This window comes from Neopelma chrysocephalum, unplaced genomic scaffold (genome assembly GCF_003984885.1).
Source record: "Neopelma chrysocephalum unplaced genomic scaffold, ASM398488v2 Primary Assembly neopelma1_26, whole genome shotgun sequence".
In the NCBI taxonomy this organism is placed as follows: Eukaryota; Metazoa; Chordata; class Aves; order Passeriformes; family Pipridae; genus Neopelma; species Neopelma chrysocephalum.
This window is the reverse complement of record NW_020897695.1, coordinates 3,708,781-3,733,042: the sequence shown is the minus strand read 5'-3', so window position 1 is coordinate 3,733,042 and position 24,262 is coordinate 3,708,781. Positions and strand designations below refer to the sequence as shown.

At 35.1% G+C, this 24,262-nt stretch overlaps 1 protein-coding gene across 4 annotated transcripts in view; it reads left to right on the top strand.

Moving 5' to 3' along the window:
* The window catches only part of TBC1D5 (TBC1 domain family member 5), a 289,248-nt gene that overhangs the window by 148,047 nt on the left and 116,939 nt on the right, over positions 1–24,262 (top strand). For all 4 annotated transcript variants that reach the window (XM_027675357.1, XM_027675359.1, XM_027675356.1 and 1 more), the window contains 7 exons: positions 8–79; positions 2,386–2,453; positions 7,994–8,096; positions 13,976–14,064; positions 15,547–15,597; positions 15,686–15,755; positions 21,099–21,271. In XM_027675357.1, the coding sequence (XP_027531158.1) occupies positions 8–79; positions 2,386–2,453; positions 7,994–8,096; positions 13,976–14,064; positions 15,547–15,597; positions 15,686–15,755; positions 21,099–21,271 (626 nt within the window). The remainder of the gene's footprint in view (positions 1–7; positions 80–2,385; positions 2,454–7,993; positions 8,097–13,975; positions 14,065–15,546; positions 15,598–15,685; positions 15,756–21,098; positions 21,272–24,262) is intronic.

Sequence of the window (24,262 nt, the reverse complement as noted above, 5' to 3'; positions counted from 1 at the left end):
TACCTAGCACATTACAAACCCTCGGAAAGCAGGACAGCAGGATCTGATAATCAACAATCCACTCTCTCAGGACGAGGGGGTAGGTTGACCCTTGGTTCTATCAACACGTACTACTAAAATTCTCATCATCTTCATACTGACACAAGGGAGTTCTTGCTGAAGTAGGCAAAATGGCAGGTGCTAAAATTTCCCTCCTAAATATCCAAACTGGCTTGTGTTAACAATTGGTTCACAGGTTCTGCTGAACAACTAGAAATGCTCATTTCTGTGATGCTATTCTGATTTTTCAGGGCTTTTCTCAGGGCAGACTGTGATAAACAAAAAATCAGTGCTGGACTATAAGTACAGTTTCACAGAAAATCCTTTGTTTAACTGATGTGCTTTTTATCACTGTATGTTTTCATTTTATACATAAAATGGCTCTAGTTTAAGGGAAGTTTTAAACAGTCAATATGAAGTGAATACTATTAACAGCAAATAGTGAAGTACCCTCCTCTGGAAGACTGTTCGGCCTTGGAGGTTTTTTACTGCTTTTTATTATACCTGAAAAGTTTTTCAAGTAGTTTATAGCACATATCTGTAAGCTTCTCTGTTATCATCAAAATTCTTTTTTATCAAATTTTTAAAATAACTTAATACCATGAAGCTGTATTTAAGAGTCTACATTTAAGAGATTTACACCTGAAAAGACTGTCAGATTTCTTTAGTGATACTACTGTTTTGTCCACAAACGGAAGCCCATGCTTTTGTTTGTAGTGTGGTACTATGCTTCTTATTTAATTTAGGAGGAGAAAGCTCTGCAGCTGGTATAACTGTGCACGTCATCAAACTATTCTTGCATCCAGCTGGACAGAAAGTTGTGTCAAATGTAGAAGATTTAAAGTGTTTCTGCTGTAGTGTGTGATTATACACAGTAATACTGTCTTCTTTCTGCCTGTGGTGTCTTTAGGAGATAGAAGACAAAGGTTAACGTCAGATTATGTGGGAGGGGTTTAATCTGTGAAACAAAGCCACAGGCCAAATCAGACATAGGAATGAAGAGCAAAGTGCCTTTAAGCCTCTGCCATACGCCTATCCAGTGTATTCAAAGTTTTCCTTCCTCTTCACAAGGCAGCTTCTGTTTCCTTCATCTTTTGCTCCAAAGGACCAGGATTGGACCAGGGACAGGGGAGTTTCAAGTGTGATCTAGCTGCATGAAAAGAGTTGTGAGATACTCACTTTATGTAAGACATTGTGAAGGATATAAATGCTTTTAAAGTTTGGGAGGTTTTTCTAGTCGAAACACAAATATAGAAGATAATTAACATTTTCCTTTTTGTTATTTTACCTTCCTCTCACTAGATAACATTAATTTACTTTCTCTTTGCTTTCTGTGGAGCATAAACCACCATGGCAAAGAATTGTTTACAGGGAAGCAAAAAATCGTGGAAGTATTGTAGACACTCCCTTTGTCCAGTATTTCATTCACTGGTGCTGATGCTATCTGAAAACTAACCTAATCTGCATGAAAAACAGTATAAATTTTGCTCTTTCTGTATTTTGATCCATATGACCAAGTTACCATCCCTTTACAATAAAGAATACATTTTGCAATACTCTTTTGGAAGCGTACAATTAACGGCATTTTCTGACTTCTTTCAGGTTAACTTTTACAACGTATTTGTAAACAAAATGTGGAAATGAAAGAAAGAGGATGAAAATGGTCACAGAAACAGATATAGAAGAGGCTAAACCTACTTTGCATTCTTTTATTTAATATTTTTTATACTGCAGTGAGCTTTAAACACTGTGGTTTTCCCTATCAGAACCTTTTTAGAATGCCCAATCTTGATCTTCACTATATATTAGAATGATGTCATTTTCATAATATGTATTTGATCATCATACATTCCTTATTTGATTTTGCCTCCACTAAAACAAACTAGCTTATTTCCAAACAATATCTTATTATGGATATTGTAGCAGCTTACAATAAAGTCCATACATTCAAAGGAGAAATGGTGTTATGGACCTTTTTCTTGGAGTGAACAACTGAATTTTTTTCAGTTGAGTTGCTGGTTCTGGCAAGTTTGAGTTTACTCTGCCTTTCTAAATATTCTTTATAGGCCCCCATACAGGTAGTTCACAAACCTGAAGCCAGTGAGCGAATGGAATGAGCCTAGAACAAGGATCCAGGAACTTGAATGTTTTTATCTCTGATCTAAATTGACTTTCTCAGATATGTTATGCTGGGCACCAACATTTTTTATCACCTGTAATAATATTGATACACCTATCTACCAGGAATGTTGAGGATTAATTAGTTAATATTTGTACAGTACTTTGCTGATGTAGTTTATAAGCCTTAAGTATTAGGTTTCATACAATTATTTTTCCTTATTTCAGAGTCTTTGGAATAAATTTTTCCAGGATAAAGAGCTTCGAGCAATGATTGAACAAGATGTGACAAGAACGTATGTAGATCTTTAAAGAAATTTCTTTATATAAATTTATAGTCTACATTTTTATGTGATATATGTTATACAGTGTTTTCCTGACTTTGGTTACTGTAAATGTCAGGTTTATTGAACATGAATGTGTGGAAACATACATTAAATGTATAAAAATACAGCTTTCATGGAGTGAAAAATGTGAAAATCTAGTGGAACATTAAATCTTGGAGATTTATTGGTATCATTGAAGAAAAGCTCTTCTAAATTAAGATATTAGGAGATGTACTATGGTGTGAAATTTAAAGTAGTTTTCTGTATGAAGCAAAGAGAAGGTAAGAGAAACCGAAAGGTCTTTCAACTAAATTATAATCATAATAAAAGATTGAACAGATTACTTTCTTAATTCTCAACACTTAATTCAATCAATAATAAAAAAGCAGTTTGTAATTAGTAAGGGAAATGTCATTTATCTATAGAAGTTGAGCAGTTCTATTTTTATTAATCATTTTTCTAGCGTTATTTGTCACGTATGCCTTTTAAAAATTGTCCTAATATTACTGTGATTATTTTTTCATCTTCTTGGCCCTTAGGTCATTCCTGATTAGGAAGTTCCTTGAGTTACAATACTCAGTTCCTGAAAATATTTCTTTTCAGAGTGGAAGCACTGAGTGATATGTAAACATAATTAAATTCAATTACTGATTTGCTACTATGTGAAATTTTACTGTATTGCAAATATTTTTCCTTATAACTTGAAAAAAAGTAGTGATAGTCATAGATTTTACAAATCCCAAGCTCACACATTTTCATTTACAGAAACCAAGTCATGTGGAAGAAATCATTGCTGTCTGGTTTTGGAATATTTTATATGTCCGTCCCTAGACCCATTCTTGAATGCATTTTGCCATGAGATGTATAATTAAAATCTGAGTATACTTTCATGTGCATTCTCACAACAGATGGTATTTTTTGTTTGTTAAAGGAAACAGTTCAGGATGTTCTAAGATTAAAATACATACATATCTAAACTATAATTGGCGAATGAAAAGTTGTATAGAGGTTATGGTAAATGTAAGACTATTATTTAAAAATACATATATACACACACAAAGTCAGGGCTCTCACTGTGGCAAATGGCAGAGTACTAGGCAGAGCAGTATTCACTAATATTAGTAATAGTGACTAAAGAAATTTTCGTTTATGTATTTATACAAAATAATGTCTACTTGAAACAATAGTGGTATACATTGTGTCATCAATAGTAAAATGAGTCAGGCAATGAAGAAGCAAAATTTCTCAGTGACATGAATTTATTTGATAAACTACATCCATTTATATGTACACTTGTTGTTTGCCTAATCATGAAACAAGGTGTGCATTTTATGTATACATATGTATCTGTAAACTATAATTAGTGTAAGAAGCAGTAAGTTCTACATTCCTTGGTTATGGAATGTAAATACCCTCTCTTTTCATTTCCGTTCTATAAATTCCTGGAGTTTGGATTTAATTAATATTTTTATATTCTTTGTCATCTAGTTCAGTCCTCCGTCATCCAACAGCATCAAGTAAATAATGCTGTAGAGAGTGGTTTAACTGCACAGAGAGTAGCAAACGAGAGTCCCAGCTATCAAAGCAGTAAAACATTTGCTCTATAATGTTTTTGTTCAAATTCCCTGAAGTAACAATAGACAGGAAAAGTGGCTAGAATTATGCTGTTAAAATTTGTATTGGTTTAAATTAGTTTAAATTTAAGGATTTTGTTATCTGAAAGGAAACGTGATAAAGCTTGTTTGTGTGTGCATGTGTGTTCCTATGCATTTTGAGAATCCTTATCTTGCCTAATAATTAGATCTGTAAAACCCTTGTACTCACAGCTGGGCTAATCATGCTGTAGAGTCTATGTACCCATAGAATTCTAGGACAGAAATCATCTCTTCCTAAAGTAAAAGTCTAGTCTGGTAAGTCACATTGTAGAGAAGTATGTTTTTCTTCAATAACTACAAAAGGCTTCCAGTTCACTGGTGCCCAACAAAACCGTTGTGTCCTAAAGTCAGGTGAGAGAAATGCAATCTATAATGTCTACATACAATTTTTTGCCTGTTGCATAATAATGTCCAATATTTACAAGGAAAGGAGGGGAGGATATTGTTAAGTTAGCCCTAACTCATTAGTGATCAACATTTCTTATTAATTGGCTGATTTAGTTCCTGATTTATTTTTTTACAGTTGTTGAGAGGTTCAGAAGGATTTTTCCTTCAGCTGTCTAGAAATGTGTACTTCCAATTTGGAACCATACACCATCTCTTTCTGTCTCAAGTGAGAGGCTTCTAAAAATGAGGGTTGGAAGGAGGATAAGGGAAGTTTACTATAATGCAAAAAAGCCTTACTTTAAATGTAGATTATACCAACTGAGCAATACCAACCAGGTTATGACTATAATACTGCATTCTGTTATTCCACTAAGAAAGGAAGGTGTGTGTGAACTAGCACCATAGTAACTCATAACAGACTAAAGAATGCAATGATTAATTACTATCATTGAAAAGATGTACCAAAGAACAATGCTGATTTATTTTGTGATGATTAAGAGGGGAAGTGATAAAGAAGAATTTCAAAAAATATTCTGCAGAAATGGAAATCAGGAGATTGGCAGATGCTAGAGCGTTTAGCTCAAATCAAAATACCAGTTTACATTTTGGCATCACATTGTATGCATAGGATTGTAAATGGCTAGATTTCGTTACCGTCTTTCCAGTATTTTAAGAAACCAAAATGCTTAGAGGGGCATTCCCAGTAGACTAATCAAGTGTATTTTCTCTGTTTTGTAGTAGTATTTTTACATATTGGTCTACTTAGTTTCTGCATCAGGAGTAACAATCACAGTTTAGGACAATGCAAGGTGTGTGAAGATGAATCATGGTGGGTGCTGATGTTCAAAACTCTCCATCTCCCAAATAAAAAAAAAAATAATTAAAAAAAATTTCCAACATAAAAAAGGTAGTGGAGACGCCATTAGACAGCTACACCCTTCCTAAGTGTATGGAAGAGATGGGAAGAAACAGCAATCCACTGATTATGAACATAGGAGGCAAAATCTAGTAAGAGGACCAACTGCTAGAAGGGAGAAACCTTTCTTTGTACACCGATTTATTCCTTTTCAAAAAAAAAGGTGAGCAATGGAGGGGGGCAGTTATTGTTATTCTTTACTAAACCTTTGCAGTTACAAGAGCATCTTCCATTTTTTCTGGTTAGTCACTTTCCCCCTTCCAGCTGAGTAAGAGGGTTGGGGAATGCCAGGAGATTGAATCTGTTCATGAAGAAAAGATGGTCACTCTGTGGCAGTGGTTTAGAACCTCATTTCTGTCTGTCACCAGATTTGTTTCATAGAGTATTTTTGTGCATCCTTATATTTGTTTGCCAGCCTGAGTTTCTTCTGTGTCAAACTCTGGCTGCCTCTGGTGTGGGGGCCCCTAAATTAGCTAAAGGAATGTTTTAAAAAATTATAACTAACTCACCCTGGTCTTCACTTTCAGAAAGCAGGGACTTGAATGTGCCATTGTTTGATTGTAGCAGTTGTGGTAAAACAGTCGAGCAAATTTCCCATGTCCTTATACAGTCTTTCTCAGAAGTGTAATTAACTTTAATATTCTCGTTTTCATGAAAAGCATTCTTACCTTGCTGATTTGAGGATACTATATTTCCTAAGACAGAGCTTTAATCATAAAATGACATTCTCTATAAAAATCCATCCTGAACTGATAGTTCCCTCATGATCTCTTCTATTTACATTTACTATAATTAATACTTCAACCAGCTTATTTCTGAGTTCATTATTATCCTTTCTGTCACAATCTCTGGTATTACTAGATCCTCACAGATATCTCTGTGTATTTTTGAGTTTTCTTTGTTAGTCTTCTTTTCCTAAACTTCATAGGGCAAGCCTGAATAACAGTCCTTCAGAAATAATCTCTTCAAACCCCTAAATTATGTCGATTGCCATCTGCTGTAATGCACTTTTGGTCTCAGCTGTGTCCTTCCTTTACAGTAATGTGATTAGTACAAGTGCATACAAGTTTCCAAATGTTGGTCTACTATTAGCTCCACCAGGTGCCAGGAAAACGTTACACCTCTCATCCCAGTGCCTCTCTCAGGACTTCAGCATCTCTGTGTTTAAGCCACGGTGTCTTCTCTGCCTTGGCTCTTGATTCAGGTCCTTCATCCAAGGATTTCAAAGCACCTTTCTAGCCTTAGTTATTTCTGTTTCTGTGCTTACCTGTCATCACCTTTGTGAGATGACCAAAGTAATTACCAACACTAATAGTCTTATTTGAAGTAATTTATTATAATTTCCTATGTTGTTTCTCTGTGACAGGCTTTACAAGAGCCTTAATACAACTGGTCTAAAGTTTAGCACTGTAGCTCAGACCTGGGAAACAGGAAAAAACAAAATTGGCTTGAGGAAACCTTATCTTCAATCCATGTGATTTAATTTTAAAACTGACAATACCAAAAGCTTTATTTCAGCTGTCTAGCCTGAGGCCTACCACTGTTGTATTTTTTAGTATTCTTCTGGTTTTCTTTGTCCAGAAAGACTAAGAAAAATCTTTACCTTTTCCTTTCTTTTTAGTATTCTACCTTTCTAGATTTTTTTGGCTTTATTTGTTATTTCTCTGTATAGCTGCAGAGCAATGTGGTTTGAGGTGGTTGCTTTATGGAACATTTTTTACCATGTGGTTACTTCTTCAGTAACCAAGAAAAGACCTTTGTTTGTGCACTTGTTCTAATTTTAAGAATGTCCTGATAACCACTTTATTTCCTACCTGCACCAGTTGAGGAGCATAGGTGAGAGTTGTTTCAGAGTAGTCACAAACTGGAAATATTTACATTTTCCTAGGTTATATGCATGTAACAGGATTTTTACAGCAGCTTTTTTTTTAATCTCACACAAGATCCACTTATTTCTATTTCACTTAGGATATTTACTCTGCCAGAATATCAAATTATTTCATAATTATAAAGTTTATTTGTAACAGTTGTTAAAGACAGTGAAATGCCTAATTGTATTGTATCACAACAGATACCAGTAAGAGATATGAGAGTCTAGGATACTGGTTTTCATGTCAATTATGATATATTTTAATAATCTTGTCATTAGATAATAATATTTTTTCAAATATTCATGAAATATTGAACCTTTGTGTAAATCCTTCTTCTGACATACTCTCTTCCATTCTTCCTTTCTCCCATTGTATTTCATTCTTGCAGATCTCTAGCTTTCATAAGATTAAAAGGGATTAGTTATTTAAATATAATTGGTGATATCATCATATCTGTGTAGCAGATTGATGTATATTAAAGAACATGGTTCATAATTTTGGTTGCAAAAAAAAAATGTAGCAGTTCTTTCGAAGTATTTTACTCTAGCAGCATCCACAATTCACAGAGCGGTGGGAAAGCAGACAAGGGAGATGCTCTTAGATAAAACCTTTTCTAGAAGACCAGCAACTGACATTCTGTGCACTCTTTTGTTTACTTTCGCTCTATTGCTTCATTTTCAGCTTTCCTGAAATGCAGTATTTCCAGCAAGAGAATGTAAGGAAAATTCTTACAGATGTTCTGTTCTGCTACGCCAGAGAAAATGAGCAGTTGCTTTATAAACAGGTAATGAAAATACTGTACAGGTGGCATTCATTGACTCAACATTTTCTATATGGTTTGACAATAATGTAGCTGTGTTGTATCTGAAGTTCTACCATAATGCTGAAGTAATCAAAGAGCTGCTTGTCAGCTGGATAGTAAGAAAAGTAAGCTCATTGAATAACATATGCTTTTTCCTCATAACACAGTACCTCAAATTGTTTTCTTTAAGCTTGCTAAGTTTTCTAACTTCATATTTCTTTACAAACATCTTTTTCTTCAGTTGATTAAGAAAGAAAAAATCAAAGGCTTTCTCTGCTTAGGTAAAGAAAGAAAGTATACAGCAGGATTAAAAATGGTACTGAATAAACAAAAAGCATAGCGACTTCTGAAATTTAGGCAAAGTTCACTATTTTATGTAATATTTTAAGTTCTTCCTCAAAGTGCTAAAGCCATGTGCTATTTTAGTGAATAGATAGATCCTTTATCTAACCCTGAAGCATCCAAATACAATGCAGCTGACAAAATCGTCTTGGCAGAAGGATAAGGCTGCTACAAAATAACACTTTTACAGTGTTACCTGAAGCAGAGTCTGATCAAACGATTTTTGATAAAATGGTAAAGAAACCTTTAAAGTTGCACTAACTATGCATCTACATGGGATGCAGCCTAAATTAATTTAACATTTTTCTGATGGTTTTGAAATAAGTGTTACCTTGATACTAAATTCTGTAGCAAGACTGATATAAGCACAGTATCAACAAAAGTATATTTGTATTTGTTTCTTCACACAATTATCTGTAGGCTGAGTAGAGACTGACAAACCAAGGGATACTCTGTGTGCATGGACAAAGGATAAACTGTATAGCAGGCAACTTTAGGTAGACAGAAATTTTTTCATGACAAAAATACAGTCTATGCTTTCAGGCATGATCTGTGACCACTGTTCTCAAGCCAGACAACAGGGATGTTTCTTGGAAACAAAGGACACATAAGTTGAAGGAACAGTTATTTCTGAATAACTGTCTTACAGACTATATCAAAAATCAAATATATAGTTATCAGACATATGAAACATCTATCAACTGGTTCTCATCTCATGTTGGACAGACTGTGAGCAAGGAATAGTCTTGCAAAAATCAGATCTATCAGCTGTATTTTGAAGAGGACTGCTGAAGAAAATACTTCAGCAGTATTCAGCCTTCTCTTTCTAGTGAATATAGGCCAGAGTACTGATGATGGGAAAATGGAAGAACACATTCCAGCTAATTTAGTCTATAATTTATTGAACAAGAAGTATTATTTTACTCTTTGATATGATTTTAAAGGACTTAATTACCCTCTGCTCATATTTAAAATCCTCTTGATTCCTTACCAAGAAATAATACCTTTTTATATAAGGATGGAATATTTAGCCAGATCAAAATTAAAAAAAAAAAAAGCCCTGTGTTTCATCACAAGCTGTTAAAGCTATTATTTTCTACTAGGTGACACCCCGTTTAACATAGACCATATTGTTAATAGTTATGGGATTTTATTGAATTAATGAGACTGTTATCATGTAGTAGAATGTCTTGCTGAGTTAATTGAAACTGCAGAGATTATATAAATGGTATTAATGAACTTTGACTGCCTGATGCCTCAGCTTTAATAAAGACTGCTTGGTGGGCTAAATGAACATAGGCAGATAAAAGAACAGGTTCAATTTTGTAAGCCTACAGGCTGTTGACAAAGAAAACTTCTTTACCTCTGTTTTCAACTGGTGTGCGTCAGTAGTGCGGTAGTTCCGGGAAGGGGTTGCTAGAAGATGAAGAGGAGAGGTGAAGTGCAGAAAATTAAGTAATTTTGGATCATGATTTAACCTCTCTGAAGTGTGTTAAGTATATCACACAAGTCTCGTGGTGCTGTGCCTAGTCCATAAAATAGCAAATGATTGCTTTTTGTGGACGTATTACTTTTATTAGGACCTTTGCTTTTTTCTTACCTCATTTTATAAGGGTGGCTTTGTTTGTTTGTTTTTAAAAAAATAATACTCCTTCTCTTAATTAGCTGATAAATAGTTTGTGGTGGTGACAGGGTATGTTTTTTCCTTCTTTTATCAAATACGTCTCTTTTAGACAGTGTTCCTGACTTACTGTTTTTACCATTAACTCAAGCCCCACTTCCCTTCAAGCCTAGCATATATTTGAGAAAATAATGAAAGTTACCATTAATTTGTCAGTAACAGATCATCTTCAAGTTGCTTTCTCCACAGTGACCTGAATACAAAGCCCAAATTAGGGAGTTTCTCTTCATATGCAGTTTCCATCATGGGGAATAACTCTGTCCATGAGAATTCTTCTGTCTCATTTGCATGACTACATACAAAAGCTACAACTGCCATTAGAATTATAAAACTTGGCCAGTGAATGAAGACTTTTGATGACTGTCTGTCAGTATGTGTTCACACCCAATGTTACCTTCCTAAATATTTGAAAAAGTTATAGTTCCTTGACAATTTGCATATATAGAAATGTAAATAAAGTATATTTGGAGTTTATAGCATTCTGTTAAAAATATTACATAGCATCAGCATATAGTCTTAGAAGAAGCAATCAATAATGTTTGTTTAATATGCATATATGCATGCAAGTTCTCTTTGTAGTAGGGTTTGTGGGTTTTTTTGGCCAGCGTAAAGTAACATTTTATTTGATGAGGAAGAAGATATTTCTCTCCCTAGTCAAATGGAGTAGAATGTTGTGAAGCTGTATTACAGATTTTAAAGACAGAATGCTCTCTGGGATCACTGAATTTTTAAATAGCAGCTGTAAATATAGAGTCTAAAGAGAATAGTATATTGTACTTAAAAATATGTAAAAATTACTCCTAGAGTTCATCTGCAAGACTGGTGCCAAAATTTTGATCCTAGTTACGCGGAAAATAAATAGTGAAAATTAAGCTGAATCACTAGGCTAACTATTGTTTGTTCATGATTTGATTGCCCTTAGAGAAGTCAATATAATTTTGAAATGCATTGATTCACTTGTCATTGTAGAAATGCTATAATTCTGGTTTTCTTTCTAAACCATAGACTGTATTATGAAATCAGTACTTTGTTGTAGCTGGAAAGTGTCATAAAATTATCTGAGCTCTGTCAACTTACTTATTAACACTTAAGAGTTTTAGTAAACTGCAGCATTGAAAAAATATGTGTATGCATATTACACTGGTAGCTTTTCTTGCCAAGCTAAAAATCTCTAAACATTTGAAGTAGTCTTGTAACTGAAAGATCAGAGGTATCTTTTTGAAATCCTGATATTTCATCATTTGTTTGTTTTGGTTTTGTTATATGTGGGCAGCCACATTATGATTCTACTGAGTTGATATATTATTATGTTGGAAGAATGTGTGATGTGCTTTTATCTTTTATAACTAATTCTTATTTTATGTCCTCTTTCTTTTTCTTCAGCATATATGTTTACAGCTTAGGTGGTAGTTTTATTAGATAGTCAAGTTTTTGGCATTTCCATTTCTCCTATTTCATGTTTAGTAAATCAGGGTGAATAAAAGATTAGATGTGGAACTGTTAATTAACCAAGGGCTGTACGTGTGGAAGTACAACCCTGGTTATTTACAGTTTGTTTAAATGTTTTTTCCACTTACATATTATCTAATCCTGGACCTATCTCCCTGTTTCTCCTATTCCTTTCCCCCTTGGTATGACCATAATATTTTAAGAACTCTAAACTTGTCAATTTGTAATCTAACTGATTTGTGTTGTTTTACATCAGCTTCTGAAATCCAATAGCTATTGGGTTTATTTTTTATTTTCCTAACTGAATTTCTATTTAGCCTTCATCTTTTGAAGTGGTCCCTCAAGGTTCAGAAATAGAAAGAAAACATCCAAACTTTAGCCCTACCATTGAGGCTATAGTGGTCGTCTCAATCCTGAAGAAATTAAAATTATATTGCCTAGGATTTCAGTTGATGGCAAACAGAGAAATTGTGAAAACTCTTTTTTTTTTTTCCTCAACACTGCTAGGTATTGGAATTTCCTCTTACCAACAGTAAAGATCCAAGCATACTCAAAACAGTAATGATCTAGAGAGGGCTTCCCCATCTACCTCTTGAATCAATTGGACCACTTAAGGAAAATCCCCATTATTTCTGATAAAAGTTAAAGGTTTTTAGTAGTTAATGGATCTGTTTGATACATGTGAAGCTAATAATCTAACTTACTGATATTGAATACTCCTCAAGTGCTGCATGGAATATCAACTGATATACTGGCAAAGCAGCAGGGTAGCTCACAAGTGTGTAACACTTTCATTGCTCACGTCTGTCCATCACTGAAAGGGCTGGAAAAGCCAGTGTAGAGTATCCCTGACTTGGAACTGCAAGCATAAAAGTAGAACAGCTCCTGACAGGGGACGCATCATGTAGTCCTGACAGCAACCTGAAATGCTGATGAGCTTGACGGACCAGGCCCAGTGCTCCTTCTGCCAACAGGATAGTCTTCCTGGAACCCCTGTCTGTCCAGAGCACCCATCAGGAGTTGGGACTGAGGCTCCACTTGGCGAAGCAGTTGCACCTTTGAACTGGAGCACTGCTGGCAGCATGCTCTTCCTCCTACAGCTGGGCAAGGACTCCAGCCAGAGCCAGTCCCAGCAGGGCACCAAGCCCTGGCTATAGTTAGTGGTTTTGGGCTGAGGTCAGTTCTCTTCCATTAGAGTGATCCTTGTGTCCAGAGTGAGACGGGCAGTTGTCAACTCTTCATCCCACATCCCTTCCATCACCAAAAGCCTCCCTTCCCTTATTTTGCATAGCTGAACCCTGCCCCAGACTAGCTTGCATAACTCCTACCTGCTGTTCTAATCCACCACTGGGATCCCAACTCCTCTGAGGTAACCAAATTCTCCAGTTGTGATGCCCTAAATCCTTCTTTTCCCTGATCTAACCTGAGGGAAGGAGCTGAGGGAAGTCTGCTGAAGATGAGGTTTCATTCTGCAGGCTGTAGTTGTAGCTGTCAGTGCATTGCTGCTTGCCAACTGGATTGCTTGTTTCCTGAAGCGGTTGCTTCTGCTCCTGGTAACAGTTTGACCAGCCCCAGGTGAATCAAGCCAAATCAAGACTCCTCTTTTGTTCCTGTTGAGCTCTGGGTAAAAGTAGCGACGGGTGGCCCAGCCATACTTCTAATGTTGGCCCAAGTCCTTAACTGTCCACCCATTTTTTTCTGTGCTGATTCCTGCATGTTTCTATATTTTTCCTGTAGCTTAATATAGATTGCATATATTAGTAGTACTCTGCAATGGAACAGTACCGGGGCTCCAATGCATTGTTTAATCATTGCTTAATGACTTTATTTTGAATGTTGACATAACAACTTAGAAAACTGAGAAACCCAACAACTTACTTTAATTCTCATGTCCTTAGAAATGGGAGTTTCATTTTCTTTCCTAAATAGCTGCCCTTGTCTCCTTTGAAGCATACTGTTACACTTTTATCTATTTTTTTGGAACATTCTAAAATAAAAAATAATTTTAAATTTTGTAATTTGTCCCTATTGCAGATCTCTGTACTGTAGATCATGATTATAATTATCATAAATAAAATTCATATTTATGAACATACATCTTGAAGTAAATTGCCAGGTGCAGGGTTGCCTACCATTGCGGATTTGTTGTGCGTTGTGCTAGAAAAAGGGAAAATAAACTTGCTTCTGTATGTTATAGAAGAATAAACACTTGGATTTAATCAGAATTCAAGATAAAAGCCATTGATTATGAAACCATTCTGTTAAGAACGTAAATGTTCATTCTTTTAGTTAGTCTTCACCTAATATTGCTGTCTGCCTGATGCTATGCATTAGGAACTATTATATGACTGAAAAATCTAATTATACTTTTGCTTCCTTTTATGTTTAGGGTATGCATGAACTTTTAGCTCCCATTGTCTTTATCCTACATTGTGACCACCAGGCTTTTTCACATGCCAGTGAAGCTGCACAACCAAGGCAAGCATTGTGTTTTATTTGTATAGTATTAAAAACCCACTTTCTTAAAAAAAAAAAATAAGTTGGTTGGAATATAACTTATAAATATGTGTTCCATAATTCTTTGTTTATAATTCATAAATTGATATCAGAAATCATTGCATCCTTGTGCTTAGATGGGACTGTCCTTATTTCATCTTCCCTACTACAGCTTCTGAAATTTAGACATTGTCCCTTTCACAGATATTAATTGGCGAAAAAATGGGGAGATAAGAAACCTAGGAAAAACCTTAAGCAAAAAGCTTACCTGCAATTTCACCTCATTCTTATTGCCAGAAGTGGTTTCATTTTTGTCAGTGCAGTGAGGAGACAGAGTAGGGAACTACACTCCTAGAGCAGACATGTTCCCACCACTTCTAGCTCCTCGTATCTTAAAAGGGAAGATAATCAGTGTTGACAAATTGTTGTGATTGATATTTCTTTCATCACCTGCAATGTTGTAGCTGCAATATCTGACTGTTCTTTGACTTAATAGTAACATTAGGTTTAGCTATTGATTTTCCATTTCATTCAAATGTCTTTATGTATATATAAATGCAATCATACACATATGTATAAAATATTACATTACATATGTTGTCAACTAAATTCAGATGCTTTTTTCTTGCTCTGTGTGCAAGCCTTTTGTTTTTATTAAAAAACAAACAAACAAATAACACACACCAAAAAAAAGTTTTCTTCTTGATATTTCGGACATTTCATTTGGTTTTTTTGCATTCTCTTTTGGCGTCCAGCAGTGAATAAAAAACAATGTAATTATGTGTGCTATATAATATAACCTCTGCTAGTGCCCCTCAACGTGACTGCCCAAAGGCAGTTAAGCATAAAGATGATTATTTACAAGTGTATGTTTTTATTCAATGTCTGTCCCTGGATATCCTCAAATTACCTAGAAGACGCTCTTCAGTGCTTAATAACTTAAAATAACCATGTGTTATGCACAGCATTCTGTTCCATCCCCATTGAAAAGGCAGAGCTAAGCAGCAAAGATGGAAAAGAGGTGCTGTCACTGATTAATTGCTGTTAAAGTACAATAAAAATACAGGCTATTAAAACAAAATAAATTAATGTTTTGATACTGCATATTTGACCAGTAACCATATTTTTTTTTTATTTGGGACGAACAGTGATAGATTGTGCAGCAATCAATTATTCTAGATCAAGCATATTCAAATAATACATTGTGACATTCAGTAATTTGTTATTTGGAATAATTAGATGGTTACTTCATTGTAGTACAGACAAGGCAGCTAATTTGTTTTTGATCTTTATAAAAAGGAAAGACTTCATTTGTTCAATGGAGTTGCTCTTTTTAATTAAAAAGGCTAGTTTTCTCATTTGCACTTTATATGAAAGTTGGCTTATAAATACATGATAGTACATGCAGAATGCTGACCAAAAATAAACATTCACATTTGGCTTGTTCTCTGTTGCCTTTTTCAGTGAGGAAATGAAAGTTCTTTTGAATCCTGAATATCTGGAACATGATGCCTAGTAAGTTTTAACAACTTTCTTTACATTTAGTTTGCTCTTATTTGTAATACATTATTTTACATCAAGTTTCTTGGTTGTTCTCTTTCAGTGCAATGTTCACACGTCTTATGAAAACTGCAGAACATTGGTTTTCAACTTTTGAACATGACAGTCAGAAGGTAAATATTGTTTTAAAATGTATTTATTGTGTTTTTAAGCAAGTATGACTTTTAATATGATTGAAGTTATTCAAAGCTAATAAGACATCTCTTAAACAACCTGGTTTTAAAGTATCCTCAAACAAGTTTACAAAGGTTCTTCAGAATTGGGTCATAAGCTCTTGAGGAAAGTCTTCCAGGTGAGAGTTCCTGTCTGTTGAAAGATCACTTGGTAATCAAAAACCAAATGTGCAAACACAGATTTTTCTACGTACAGGTGATGTTTGTAGCATTGGAGAGAGTGCCTGTCATAGGCACTTCTGTGTGCCCAAAACTTGTGCAAATGTCATGTTAAATAAATGCCTGTAGGCAATGTTTAACATACTGAGGCTTGAATTGTTTTCAGCTGTTTACAATATAAACAATTTGCTGTGAAAGCAAACCTTTAACCACAGACTGTCCGTCAAAGGTCAGGGTGCATCTTTCCCTAGTGTTATCACTCCATTTCCTTACTTTTTTTCTTCTTAAACTTAGGCTATTCAAGCAGGGGGAAAGTCTGTGCCTTCATATCTCTTGTGTATTGGTACAGACACCACTGTATTTAGTATGTTTCTCCTTTTCATAAGAAAGCTTTTGCTTTGTTCTGAGTTTAGTTCTACTGAACTCCCCATTGTGGGGACTTTCTAGAAACCATCTAGTCCTTGCCTGAAACTGTTTTTCATGTATGGCATGAGGGATAATTCCCTCAGTCAATTGCTCAAGATTTTCTTTGAATACTTTTTTTACTGTCTCTTTCCCTCTATGCATTTCTGTCTTTTTATAATTCTGAAAAATTATTTGTGTGATGGAGCATACTTAGAAGGCTCTAGCAAAACACAGCAGCATTACAGATATTACCAAGACTTTCAGTGTATTATATTCTAAAAGAGTTGGCCTCCAAAATTAGTTTCAGCTTGATTCATTTTCAGCATTTTGTACATAGATGGTGGGGTAGGTATCTAGAGTTAACAAAAAACTAATAGGAACTTATTTGGGTTTGGATGTCTGTATATGTGCACCAAAACCTGTATTTGCAAGCTGTAATTAGGGAGTACTAGTTTGAATGGTGGTTTTGCCAGTCTATTGAAGAAAAAGATGTTCACCCAAGACCTACATAAAAACATCTGTTTTCCTTAAATATGTAAATATATCTGTGTGTATATTTTAGTAGCTGTGGAGCATTGGCATCTTGGCCTAAGCTATCTACACTTATAAATTACTATTTGCATTTTCATATAATTCTCAATAGCTAGGGAAAAAGCATATGAGATACAAATGTTATGAACTTACTACATAGTCACTTTTATTTCAATGATGAGGCTGTGAGATGTTTCTCTGAGTGTAGCTTTTCAAAATTCAGTGTATTCAAATGTATTTGTTACAATTTCTGTGACAGAGGTGGTAGAGTTTGAGGTTGAATTTTATTCCAGGCAATAACTAGGTCTGCTTACAGATTTGCAGTACTTGGGTAGAAGGTGAAAGTTTACATTGCCCTTTCCAGTCCTTTCATGGCATAAAAAATTAACAATGCAAAGATAATGGATTAAAATCTAGTTGTTTGTTCTTGTTCTTTGCAAACATGTATAATCTTTAATAATTCTTTCTTGTACATATGCCTTTTACAATCATGACTTTGAGGGTTAGCTACATAATAAAGTCTGAATCTTCACAAAGGAAGCAATGAAAGCATGTGCTCTGAGAGACATGTTACATTTTATAGCCTCTAACAGTTGGTTCCATTACTCCCAAATGCCATTAGAGGAGCTTCTCCAGCTTCTCTATTCCCTAGTGGTTAATGAGAGAAATCTGTCCATGGTTTATACTTGTTCTATGTCCTAGCCTCTCTTTACTACTGTAGCATTTGTTTCCAAAATGCATGAATATATAAATTGTATTAGTATTGACTACTAGCCATTCCAGTTTGTGTTGTGATAGGTAATGTTTTGGGGCAGGATTTCGTGACTTTGTTCTTAATACTTACCTAATTTTTTCAGACTCATTTCACTGGTATTCATATTTGAACTGTTCATAGAGGTGAATCTGGCGCTGTCCTATAAACGATGTAGCACATTCTGAGCCGTCCCTCTTTTTCTCTTTTTATTGTGAACCTCATTCTTTTGGGATTGATCATTTATATTTCGTGTTAGGAATAGATGACTAAACACATGCACTCAAATTTTTTCCAAGACTTAGAAGCTCACAAAAAGAAAAAGAGTGTTTCCTCTCATGTGGCAAATTAATATATAGTGAGTATGGGCAGGGTATCATGTCCACTTGGCTTTTGTGCTTTAGGCACAGGCATTGTGAGTCATTTCTAGTTAAACATTTTGGCAGCTTGGCTGTATTAGTTTATTTGAGCATCTTTCTGTTTGGGCTGTTTGTTTCACACCAGCTATGTGATTTTTTGGAGCAGTTTCAACTTACTAGAGGTATTGTCATTTTCTCAACCAAATTGCATGAGAGGAGACAATGGACATGACATCGTTGCACTCTAGTCATCCACCGAGCTCTTGGTAGAGTGCACCGAATCAGGAGGCACGGACAGGCAAGGCTTTGTTATTGGTTGCAGCTGCTGTCCTCACAGATTCTGTCATGCTTTGAAGATTTCTGTTAATGGGGTTAATTTCTGAGATGCTGATAAACTGCATTTTGATGGATACCATTTACTTATCTCGTATTTTTAAAAATGGCAAGCCAGCATATACTATTGGATGCACTTAGCTGTGTTTGATAGTCAGTCAGTCTGACAGTCAGCAATGTGTCAGTGCTGCATTATGCCAAGGTGCACAAATGCTGCAAGTGACAAATAACTCCAGTTTTGGCACAGAGGAAGCTTGCATTAGTTTCAATATTCAGAATCTTTTGACACTTGAGCCAGTGTTTAATAGTCTGTCTTGTAATGTTGTAAAGATGGCTTTAAAGCCACAGGCAACTAATGATGTAAAGACTAATCTGAGTCACTAGCTAGTCATCTCACATTACAGGTTCAAATAAGTAGAGAGATTTTGATGTTGAGATTTTCATACAAGGTTCTGTATATTCAAGTAAAGCTTAAATACATAGATCTTTTGAGTCATCAGAGTTACAAATGCATGCAGTGGCCAAGGTGAAGTTAAAGTCTAACTCAAATAAACCAGAATAAAGTTCATACCACAGATGAGCGCCACTGATAGAATATAGTGTACGAATCTGTAGAGTTACAGACTTCTATGATTAGTTTCAAAGATAAATTGATGTGCTTATGCAAAAAATTACTGTAGACTGGCATTTAACATTAAGGTAACGTTATCATATCATACTTTAAGAGTGGGTTTCTGAATAGGAGATTAGCAGATACCCATTTTCAGTATTTGGCATTCTAGCGTATGACCATGAAACTAAATGAGTCTGAAACTATAGGAAATAGCCATACAATGGAGAAATAAAAATCAAAGGAGAAAGAAGGTTGCCTGACTTGATAATAAAGAAGTTAATAGAATAATTTAAAAAAGAAAGTAGGAGAAATATCCTTTCTTAACATACCTGCAGCTGTGAAGAACTTCAGTGTTTATCTAAGTAGCAACATTGCTTATTAGCCTCTGAGATGCTAGATGGTTTATTTTAAATTCTGATTTGTTAGAACAGCAAAGATTTTTAAATGAATGCGTGCCATTTCAGTGAGCTTTATTTGACAGTATGAGGGAGCTTTTGTCAAGAGATTTGCTAGAGCATCTTAAATGAATATGTCCTGGTACCACAATAGCATGGCAAAACCACCATACTATAATAGACAGATCAGTCCCTTTGCTGCAATTGCCATAGCAATGCAACAATTAAGCAGATTTTAAGATACAATTTATAATCAATCAGATCCTTAAATAGAAACATTTTACCTGAAATCACTGCTCAGCATCATACCATATTTTCTGCAGTACAGAAATGTAATAATTAACAAAAAGTATTTCAAGCAGAGGAGAGCAACATAAATAATGGGCTGTTTTGGTAGAAATTATTAAATGTTCACTGCCCACTTGACTGTTAAACCGTGTTGTGAATGATTTTGAAATATGGGTATGTTTCTTCCTGTTTCCTAACATGCTGATATGGAGAGAATGGGGTTGAAAAGGGACCATAACCAAAGGAAACAACCTTGAGGATAGTTCATATGACAAAAATTTTTCTTTGTTATTGAATGTTAAAAATAATGCTCTTTTTGCTGTATCAAACCAAGTGAATTTATCTTTCAACAGTTTAAACTGGAATGAAGTCTTCTGAAATTATTAACCCTTGGAGATTGATAATGCTTCTCTGTCCATATACTGAGCAGAAGGGTAGAAAAACAAAACTGTTTTTTAAAGTGGAGGTTTGGGGTCAGAAGTTATGATAACAAAATGCAACAAAGTCATGATGACAAAATGCAACAAAGTCTTTGTAAAAATCTTCTCTTCTTACTGTTCCCATTTTTCCTCTTTTATAGCTTTAACATTGTTTCCGACAGCTTAATTCTCTATTTCCTTGTTCCCTTATCCTTCTCTTGATAGGTTTGACTTGTTCTTTTTTATTTCTCATCCTCCTTTTTGCATGTTTCCTGTTCAGATCCGTTCATTACTTGCTGCATTTCTTTCTAGTGTTCTGTCTCGTTTTCAGTAATTCTTCGCTCTTTTGCAAGAAGAACAAATTTAAAGCAGTATAATGTTCAAGGATGCTAATACTCCACTAGTTTTCACTTGGTGTGTGTCATATTGTAGATCATGTAGATCAGTTTGCACAACCCATAGGTCCAACCAACTGCCTTCTAACCATCAGGTTCATCTCATTGTTCAATTTCTTTTTTCTTTTAAAAATTTTCTAATGCTTTATCAAAGCTGTGTAGATTTTGAGGTACAACCATCAGATATTCTGAGCAAGGGAAGCCTGTTTAGAAAGGATTGTTTGAAAAGAAGTTATTTCCTATTTGATATGCAATTTATTGTCCTCTGAGGGCATATATTCTCTACTGAGTTACCGTTCATCTGCTTTGTTCTGGACTTACTCAGACTGCTGATATTAAAGCTAAAATAAAGCTGTCAACACTTTGTCTGAGCATGAAAAGTAAAGCATGCATGTAAAAATTGATGTGCAGAAATGAGGGGCACTCCTTGACATTCCTGGGAAGGGGAATCCCACAATACCTTCCACAGAAGCGGATACTTCAGATTCCTCTTTTGTTTTAAAAGAAGTGAGTTATTACTGTGTTTATTTGGAAGCCACTGATTGCAACAAACCAAATCTCTTGTACACAATCCCTTTAGAGAATAAGTCTTCATGGGATGTTCTTTTTTTTCCCACTCTTTTCTGTGTCTGCAGGAGAAAGATGTGATGATTACACCTATGCCATTTGCAAGGCCACAGGACTTAGGCCCATCTATCGCTATTGTAGCAAAGGTAAACCAAATTCAGGATCATCTGCTGAAGAAACATGATATTGAGCTGTACATGCATTTGAACCGACTGGAAATTGCTCCACAGATTTATGGCCTGTAAGTGTTTGCAAAACATTATTTAATTTAATTGCTTCTTTTTTTTTGTTTCATTATATTAGGACATTTTTCCCCTTAAATTTTGCATTAGAGGAATGGGACTAAAAACAATTACCTCTTAGACCTTATTTGATTTGCAGCATTACAATAAGTAACACCCCACTGTTTTATTTGTGACAGTGACATTCCCAGAGCAGCTAAGGTCCATTCAGCTACGTATTTGAGACCCCGGATGAAGACTCCCGTCGTAGTCTGTATTTACGTACTGAATCAAGTACACAGTCTACCTATAGTTTTCCTATGAGAACAAATGGGATAATAGGACACAAAAAAATTATTAGCATTAAGCAGTTTATTTACCTAATTTTATCACCAGTTCAATATCAGTGAACTTTTCCCTGTTGTGATAATCGGGGTTTGGGTACTGGTAATATGGGTGGAGTAGAGGGGCATGTAGAAAGTTAAGGCACGGATATAATCAATTGTCTGTGTACAAAGTAATCCCCAGTAGTTCTTTGTCCATTAAGCTGCTTCATCTCCAGTCAACTGCTTGTGTACTCCCATTCCAGGGGGGCTTATTGGGCCAGGTGTGACTTTGCATGTGGCCTTATCCATGTGTTTATGCTGCATTGAATCCAAACCACTTACGGCTGCTGTAGTCAGTCTGGGTCAATACAGAGTGTGCAACTTGGACAAACCATGAGTAACTATGAATTGACTGTGATTTTGAAGGAAAATTTTGCCTTCATTGTTTGGAATTTTAGACATTTGATTCAATTTGATCATTCCTTAAGGAGTTGGCAAGCCATATGTGCAGTTGCAGTGACAGAAAAATGACACTTTTTTAATTATTTTTTACAGTGATTTAAAGTAAGATTGGCTTTGCTTTAAGTGAAAAAAAATCATTTATAGGTGTGAATTTCTAAATGTAATTGTGGATTAAATATAACAACTCAATAGAAAATGTGGAAAAGGAAGGAAAAGATGACTGTGTAAATGTCAGGCCATAACTGCAATACTTAACACTGAAGTCTAATTTTATGTTACCATAAAATGAAAGAATGCTGCAACATAGTATACTCTCAAGAGAAGAGTTGAACTAAGACCAAGTAGTGGTCCTGGATTTATTAATAACTTATATTAGGAAGATAAATGTAATTCTACAAAACTTACTTAAATAGATTTTATAGATATACGTTACAGGGAGAGGAAAAATAAGCCAAGTAAACTCAAAGTATTAAAAGTACGAGGAGGACAGATTGTCCTATTACAATATTTTTTGCATAGTGTAGTGTTGTGTATTTTCTTAATATCTTCACTAATCTGGAAGAGAAAGCAAGCATCCCTAATGATCTTCGGGGTAGTAATGAATAAGTACGCAGTATAAATATCAAGAAAAACAAAAAGACTGTGTTTCTTTTTTATGAAGGCTCATGAAAACAAACAGAAAATAAAACCTCAGAAATTTGCCAACAGATATTTTGGGGCAAAAATAATTTGTACTGTAGGTATTCACTTTAGTTTAAGATTTTGCCTTTCAGTTAGAGAAATAGTTGAAAGAAAAAATTATACTTTAGCTCAAACATAACATTATAATAACAGAAGAACGATGCAGTCTGGTGTGGCATAAATAGAACTGAATCTGAATAAAGAAATTTACAGTTAAGAGAATGAATTATGAGGGAAAGCTCCAGGCTGACTATCAGGAAAACCTTACTAACAGGAAACTGTTAGACTGTAACATAATATATCAAAATTAACAAAGGAAAAACCATCAGAATATTTTAAAGACAGTCTTTGAAAAGCTCTCGGAAATGGGTAGTATCATAGAGATGGAGTCTCCACTGGCAGAAGAGAAAAGTAGGTTGCCTGTGAGGTCATATCCTTCTTTGATTTCTGATTTAATATAGAGAACAGGAGAAAAAGAAAGGGAAAGGAACATAACTGTGTTGTATTATTCTCACCTTTAATGTTGTCTGAATGCTTCAGAGTAGTAATTTCCAGTAGTAAGCCAGCTGACAGTCTCAGATGCTGGATCTTTTCCTTTATTTAGCATTTCTTGAACTAGAAACAGCATTTCTTAAACAAGATAGGTTATTAATAATTGCTAAACCTAACCCAAGTGAAGAATTCATGTGAGGTTTTGTTATTGTTTTGCTGAAGTTTGTTGGATTTCCCAATAATAAATATTCATCTGTCAGCCTTGATATCACTCAAAAAATATACAAATGGTAGAAGGAAGACTGGGATCTTCTCTCAAAAGATATTATGACATTCCTGGAGAAAAGGATCAACAAAAGGCTTGTGTTTAATGGCAGTCTCCCCTAAACTGAACAAGTTATACAGTTTACTTATTTAAAAATATAGTATTCTATACTTTGCATCCTTCTATAACCTTCTGTGGCAAGGTAGAAACAATTCTTTGTATTTTCATACAGTTGATTCCATCCTTTGATGTTTACAAATACTTCTTTCTATTTTTCAAACACTAGCAAAACTTGTTCTGCTGGGAGGTCAGGTACCCTACTGGGTTGTACATTTCCATGATCAGAAACTGTCCACTAAAATAAAATGTGGTTATACTCCTCCTGAAATTATGCAGTAAGTGTGGCACGACTCATTAGTTCTGGTTGCTGCCCAGTAGTGCAGTGATTGTATCCTGGTTTTGTGGAAAAGTATACTCAGTGTGTTTATCATATCCATGTGAAAAATCTTTGTTTTTTCTTCCTCAGTTAGTCCTCTGCAAACTGCAGTGTCATTAGCCTCAGTCAGGTGTGCCAGGCTGCATGCTGGGAGGTGCTGCCAGTTGAGAAGTCTTTTCTCTGGGTAGTTTATGTTTTGAAGTTTTAGCTCAAGGCAGTAAATTACCTTATCTTCCAGAGGGCATAAGAGAACAGACTTCACATTACCAGCCTATCTCATTTCATTGCTGATCAGGAAGAGAACCCTGTTAGGTATAGCAAGGTATACTGGGGTCCTGGCTATGCCATA